Source organism: Convolutriloba macropyga, chromosome 10, assembly GCF_964194025.1.
Source record: "Convolutriloba macropyga chromosome 10, txConMacr16.3, whole genome shotgun sequence".
Taxonomy (NCBI): domain Eukaryota; kingdom Metazoa; phylum Xenacoelomorpha; order Acoela; family Convolutidae; genus Convolutriloba; species Convolutriloba macropyga.
The window spans coordinates 57,351,551-57,358,823 of NC_134477.1; the positions used below are offsets into that span (position 1 = coordinate 57,351,551).

At 35.8% G+C, this 7,273-nt stretch overlaps 1 protein-coding gene across 2 annotated transcripts; it reads right to left on the reverse strand.

The window, feature by feature from the left end:
• Positions 1-2,178: 2,178 nt before the first annotated feature.
• On the reverse strand, positions 2,179-6,540 carry LOC142348742 (uncharacterized). 2 transcript variants are annotated; one of them, XM_075400224.1, is made up of 4 exons: positions 6,502-6,540; positions 5,814-5,968; positions 3,240-3,402; positions 2,179-2,917 (listed from the first exon to the last, which is right to left on the reverse strand). In XM_075400224.1, exons 2-4 carry the CDS (start codon positions 5,953-5,955, stop codon positions 2,236-2,238), a joined length of 987 nt encoding a protein of 328 aa, XP_075256339.1. In that variant the 5' UTR covers positions 5,956-5,968; positions 6,502-6,540; the 3' UTR covers positions 2,179-2,235. The 2 variants fall into 2 exon arrangements, with proteins under 2 accessions (XP_075256339.1, XP_075256338.1); XM_075400223.1 differs by lacking the exon at positions 6,502-6,540 and having other exon boundaries at positions 5,814-6,465.
• Positions 6,541-7,273: the final 733 nt, after the last annotated feature.

Sequence of the window (7,273 nt, forward strand, 5' to 3'; positions counted from 1 at the left end):
TTGTCTCGCTTGTTTTTGCTGAGCCGTATGCTTAATGAGCAAAAAAAAAAACATTTTTAGATCAGGCACCTAAGCATGGTCGTGTAGGCGGCATGTTTAAGGATCGTTAAAACATGTGAAGATAGGAGCGTCGTTAACCACTGCGTTCAAGTGCGACTTACATTTAATATATTAGATAAAGAAGAATCAATAAGAAGAGAATTAAAGAAGGGAGCAAGAAGGAAACACAGTAGTGGATGAAAAACAAGATTCACCATTTTTGAGACCAAAAACAGAGGCCATTTTTTGCACCGACTCGGTCTCGAACCCATGCCACTCGCTTCACAGACACAGGTGTAATCCCTTGCACTACCAACGCCTGTTACTGTTGTCTATCCGTAGTGGCTACAAACGAATATTGGTCGATGGTTTTTTGTCTCGATTGTTTTTGCTCAGCCGTATGCTTGATGAGCAAAAAAACCTTTACAGATCAGGCACTTAAGCATGGTCGTGTAGGCTGCATGTTTAAGGATCGCTAAAACACGTGAAGATAGGAGCGTTGTTAACCATTGCGTTCAAGTGCGACTTATATTTAGTATATTAAATAAAGAAGAATAAATTAGAAGGGTAAGAAAGATGGGAGCGAGAAGGAAACACAGTAGTGGATTAAAAACAAGATTCTACATTTTTGAGACAAAAAAAGAGGCCATATTTTGCACCGACTCGGTCTCGAACCTATGCCCCTCGCTTCACAGACACAGTTGTAATCCCTTGCACTACCGACGCCTGTTACTGTTGTCTATCCGTAGTGGCTACATACGAATATTGGTCCATGCCTTTTTGTCTCACTTGTTGTTCTAAGCTGTATGCTTAATGAGCAGAAAAACATTTGCAGATCAGGCACTTAATCATGGTCGTGCAGGCTGCAAGTTTAAGTATCGTTAAAACATTTGAAGATAGGAGCGTTGTTAACCATTGCGTTCCAGTGCGACTTATATTTAATATATTACATAGATATAGAAGAATAAATAAGAAGGGAAATAAAGAAGGCAGCAAGAAGGAAACACAGTAGTGGATGAAAATCAAGATTCACCATTTTTGAGACAAAAAACCGAAGCCATTTTTGGCACCGAGTAGGGATCGAACCCTTGCCCCTCCCTTCACAGCCACAAGTCTAATCCCCTGCACTACCGAGACCTGTTACTGTTGTCTATTGAATTGGCTACATACGAAAAGGAATGGTCGATGGCCTTTTGCCTCACTTGTTTTCGCTAAGCTGTATGATTAATGAGCAAAAAAACATTTGCAGATCAGGCACTTAAGTTTGGTCGCGTAGGCTGCATGTTTAAGGATCGTTAAAACACGTGAAGATAGGAGCGTTGTTAACCATAGCGTTCAAGTGCGACTTACATTTAATATAATAGATTGACTCTACTTTCTGTAAAACATGCGCGTTGAATTTTTGTAAGATTAGCGGTGAAATTACAAAAACTTGCGTTGAAATGTGGTGATCTTTTGAAAGTTCACCGCTTACTCTAGTAGTGAAATAACATAAATTCAACGCTTAAAAAGTTTTAAAAAGATGTATGATTACTCGTGTGTCATTTTCCGTGCGTCTTTTAATAAATGTATGTGAACATCGTTGGACAAAAAGCAAATCGAAGTGGTTTCTAAGCGGTGGATTTATGTAATTTCACCACTAATTTAAGCGGTGAAATTATGTAATTTCACCGGTACCATGCAATAAAGCTTTTTTTTCACCGCATTCCCCCCTTGATTTATGAAATTTCACCGCTTTCACTGTTTATCTTAAAAAAAATTTCGGCATTCACCGCTTATCTTACATAATTGTGCGTTGAATGGCTGTGACACCTCGACCCGGGCAATTTTCAACGACGGTCTTCTCAACTGGGGTAGAATGTACTGAATGCAGTGAGCGCTTGTGTTCGTCAAATCCCAATGAGTTCCCTCCGGCATCTAATCATTTGTAATTTTCGATATGGTGTACAATAAATGAGTTCTTCAACAGACCCAAAAAGTTAGTTCAATTTTGACGTTCAATCTTCCGTAATTTTGGAAGAATCTAGTAATATAATAATAAAGAATTTTTTCTGGCAACATGAAAACCACAAGAAATTCTTATCTAAAAACCGAGAGTAAATCGAGTTGCTTATGTATAGCGTTTAATAAATTCCTCTGTAAAAGTTTCTAGAATATTAAATTCTTCTGAGTTGAGCCCAATAATAGCGAAATAAATTAGTTAGTCAAAATATACACGAAATAGTCAATGATCAGATCAAACTTAATACTTTTGAGAATTTCCGCATCTTCGGTTGACGTGAAATCATCACTGTTTGTTTCATTCAACCCTCCTTCGATTTTTAGAACTTTTTTCAACAATTTCGCCAACGGATCGACAAAAATTCCTGTTGAAATTTCTGATTCGTTTTTCACTCTACAAACTCTGTATGGACTTGTCGAGAATATCAGCTGCTGGAATTTAAACCAATCAAACTTCTGAATTTCGGAAATCTTTTTGAAGTCACGAAACGCGAAATACTTTTCGAAAGGCAAGTCTCGATAGCAGTTCTCAATGATTGTGAGGTCGTATTCAAAATAAGCCATCATGTCATTGTAATAGTCAACCACGAATTTCTCAAATTGCTCAAATTTTGGATCATAATCTTCGCGAAGCAATTCTTTATTGCAAATATTGTCCGTCATTTTTTCATCCAATAGGGTTCCGCCATTCATGACGTGAGGAAGGCAGTAGCCAATAGGAGTGAAGACTGTATTATTTGGTAAAGATTTCTGGAAACTGACGAGGAATCGGTTGAAATCAAACCAGTGGATTCCTTGGGCTATTGTGACTACTTTGATATCGGGAGGTTGCATCCCAAGTTTATTTATGACACCCATCAGGTCGTATCCATCGTGGCTAAAAAGGGAAACTAATTGAAATCAACAATTTTTTGTTTTATTAGTTGCTCTTGAACTGTGCTACATTTTTTTTGCTAACATGTGGGTGTTCAATCTTAGTTGCATATATCTTTATTTTTAAAAAGATCTATTTTATTGTTTTTAAAGATCAGCTAGAAGTGGTAAACAAATTCTTGCTTTGAATTTTTTTGTTATTAATTTCCTAAATAAATTGAATCGAATCGACACATAAAACCACTATCTTGTAATATCTGGCAAGATTCTTGGAGAAAAAGCTAAACAAGCGACTTTTAATTGAAACAACAGATAGAACTTCTCACTAAAGATAGCTGACGTTCTGGCTGACATTCGGAACTTGTCGGGCTATTTCGAGCTGAGACTCACTTTTGTCAGTTCCTATTACCGTCTTAAAGAAGGGTGCGATTTGTCGGGTGAAGAGTCCGGTTCCACAGGCCACGTCAATCATACAAGTTTCTTGAGTACCTAAATCAGAAAAACATAAATGGCTTCTTGATTGAGAGAAAAATACTTATTTACTAATCGAAAAGAAATGACCAGTTACCTGTTCGGCTGATGAACCGATTCCTTGAATGGCCAGTGACCAAAACATCGGGTAGACACAATCAATTTTTTTGCGCTTGTAAGAGACTTTTTCTTCAAGATTAGAATTGTAACCCTGTGTGCAGAAGATTTACACTGGGCTAATTTACTTCAAATTTCATTGAAATTGGATATATATGTTCTCCTGCCTTTAGAAGATTGAGTTTGGGGCTATTCAAAAAATCTTGGACATTATGTTCCCACTAGTTTGCACGCCATAAGCCTAGAGTTTCCACACAATAGGTAGCTTTTTCCGCAAACACCTGCAATGAATTCTTGATTGGTGATTAAATTCATAAATTTACCTCTCGATACTAATTGTGGAGTTGAAGGAAAATCGGCGGGTTTGCGATTACGCAGATCATTGTTCACAAGAACCATTCATTCTCTGAATTTGATTATGTGTTCTCATGTAATTACAAATAATTTCCAGGTTACAAAATTTTAGGCTAACAGCAAGTTAAAGGATGTGAAAATTGGTGGCCATTCCTGTGAGTAGTTGTGACAAATTCTAAGCATTGTTCAAAATATAGGTAACCTTTTTCCACGTCCTGCGTAACCATAATCCAACATTGAGAATGCTTTTTGAATCAGATTTCTGAACAAAATTTTTTCACTGGATACAACAAAACTTGAAATTTGCCTTTTCGTACATCGGTCAAGTACTGGTTGTTTTTTTGTTCAGATCAACTTAAACAAGCGTATCTGAGGTGTAGAGTGCGTTCATACTACGTCGTCTAGAAACGAAGAGATAATATAAAACAAAGTTCTGATGTGAAAAACCTGATCTCTGAAGAACACGTATCTGAAGGAATCTTGATGTAAACCCAGGAAATCTTAGACATTATAATATACCCTCCGGACGTATTTACTTATGGACGCTGAATATTAAAAAACCAAAAAGGTGGCCAATATTTTGATCACATTCTGAGATGTCTCCTTGCCAAAGGAGCACGAAAACTTGAAATATTTCCTTTAATCTTTTCAATTATCTGTTCCTATATTGCCAAAATAATCCTACTATCAATCTATACGAAAATATTATCTAATTATTTATCAAATCTAATTAACTAATCTTATAGATATACTATCTAATCTTTTTTTAAGAAGACGGGGTTTAATTAGCACTCAAACTAAGCCTTAAATCGTTTGATTTCATCACAGAACAATTGGCAGTGTTTTTGGTGTTTTTGTAAGGATCTTTACCGTTTGTGCCCCCCCCCCCCCCCCAGCTTAGTGGGCTCATATTATTTGCACCCCCAGACGCACGTGCAATATTTTTACATAGTAATTTACTATGTAATGGCACGTGCTCTGTAACTGGGGGGCGCATAACGTACTGGGGGGGGGGGGGGCACAAACGGAAAAGATCCGAAAAAATGAACAACAAAATTATATTTCATCTATGGCATCGGCAGTAGCAGAAAATCTTTTTAAAATCATTTAAACAGAGGTTTTCTGCCAACTAAGGAAAAATGTATAATAAGCTCAATGTCTTGAAAAGATAATCCTTATTTGTCTCGCTCAACATTCTAGTGGGCATATGCTTTTTGAGCCCCTTGTCGCACGTGCAATAAGCTTACATTATAGCGTTCTATATAACAACATATAAACTGAATTTTGGGGCATATGAACACGGGTGGGGGGAGGGTTATTGAAACAGAATGGATCCCAGCATTTTGCTAAATTAGGAAGAAAATTAAAGCTGCCCATTTGCTTATTTTAGTTTCTAACCGTATTCGACGTCATTATGACAAAATAAATAAAATATTGTTCCGACTACTTATTACATATTTGACCGATTATTTTTCCTCTTCACCGTTTTGAATTGAGTGTACCGAATTTCCGATACGATTTTGATTTTTTTAAAAAAACGCCAAAAATTTCTTGTTTTTTTTTAAAAAAAGAAACTGAACATATCAACGCGTTCTCATCTTGTTGAACAACTAGGCAAAATATTTTTTTCACTAAAGCAATCGATGTGACGATGTGATTGAGTATTGCAAAGCGTTCTGCTTTCCTGCCTCTCAGACAAAGTTATCGTTCAACTCCATTTTTGAACAAATTAGTTATTACTTTTTATCTGCTAATGATCTGTAAAGCGGAATAGAAGGTGCGACCATTCATTTCATTTCATGCATACAATTATTAAAAGAAAAAATAAATCAGTTATGAAAGAATGTAAACAGTTATGAAATAAATCAGTTATGAATGAATGTAATCAGTTATGAAAGAAAAAAAAGCAATGTAAAAATGAAACATTACTCAGAAAGAATTAATTCATGAAAAATAACCTTTCGAAGCGCCATCATCTCCTGCATTCGGGTGCAACTTTTGCACACTATTTATCACATAGTCGACAAGTTGCGCCGGGTAATTGGGTCTAAATGAGTCATACAGCTTGCTTTGGCCGTCAAATCCAAACAAATCTCGCATCACCGTAAAATATCTGAAATTGTTCAAAAATATCCGAATGCTGTTATTTTGCCCGGCTTGAAATTTTACTAAAATTATATCAAAAATTGTGACAGGGTTAATTTATATAAAAAATAAGCTACTTAAGAAAAGGCAAACGGCAGTTTTTGGTCAGTAAATCTGTGTACTTTGACTCTAAAATGGCAATAAGGCTGCGACATATTTCAGTGGGCAAGTCTTTGTTGTCATACAAGGACCACATTTGATGTCAAACAGATTAGGAAAGATTTCCGTTCACGATCCCTCGATTGTACCTGAGAGGTAAAATCCGACGCTTATGAGACTTCACGGTCAAAAAACAATGTATATCGATAACGATCGCTTTTTTCTTATGCACAATTTTTTAAAAAAAATTGAGGAGTCGCTGATGTGCTTCCGCAAATTGATTTTCTTCAAACTGCATTTAATAAATTGAGTAGTTTAAAAAAAGATTTTGTAAATGAATTCTGTAAATTTTGTAGTGCATTCAGATTACAAAACAAAGCGTTCTCTAAATTTGCTTAATACCAGTTTCTTTTTTTCGTTAAGATGACTCAGAATGAAGAGAAATGATCAAAACTGAGTTTTCAATGGTCGAAGTAAAAATGAACAAACAAGTTCAGATTTTGTGCTGAAACGTGATCAGAATGTGTTGTTGAACTTTTAAAAGGTCAACGAACCACATTAATTGAGTATAAATTTTGCGCTGCTATTGTGTGAATGATTTGTACTTTTTGTAACTAAATCAATTTTACTTCTGATAAATTTTTGCTGGACACATTAAAAAACAAGAGCTTGGGATTCTAACGAAGGAATCGATGCAAATTGGACTTAAATTAGCGTCTCAAACAATTTGAACTCATTCCACATTACGGGCGTCTAACCGTACCAAATTTTAAAGTAAATTCACTCCTTTTTATTACCAGCTTTTCATTTTTTTATGTTAACACATTGCGCGCGTGAAACATAGTTTTAAACTTGGCGTACGAATAGCCGATGCCCTATACAGAAATTCCAGTTAGTGTTTTTCCAAATTTAAACTGCTTTAAAAAATTGCTTTGCACCGCAAAATAAGTTCGTCGGAATTGCGTTCCAAAAAAAAAATTGCGCGGAAGATTAATTGCGGTATAGTCCCTCATTTTAGTAATCTTAGAACTTTGAATTTTAAAATTGAGCGGTAAAAAGATTAAAGGGAATAAATTGTTGTAGCGAAATGCCCTTACAGACGAACGTAATTACTATTCAAATCTATTTATTCATATTTTTCTTTTTAAGGATTTCGGCTCTTTCTGGAAACCAC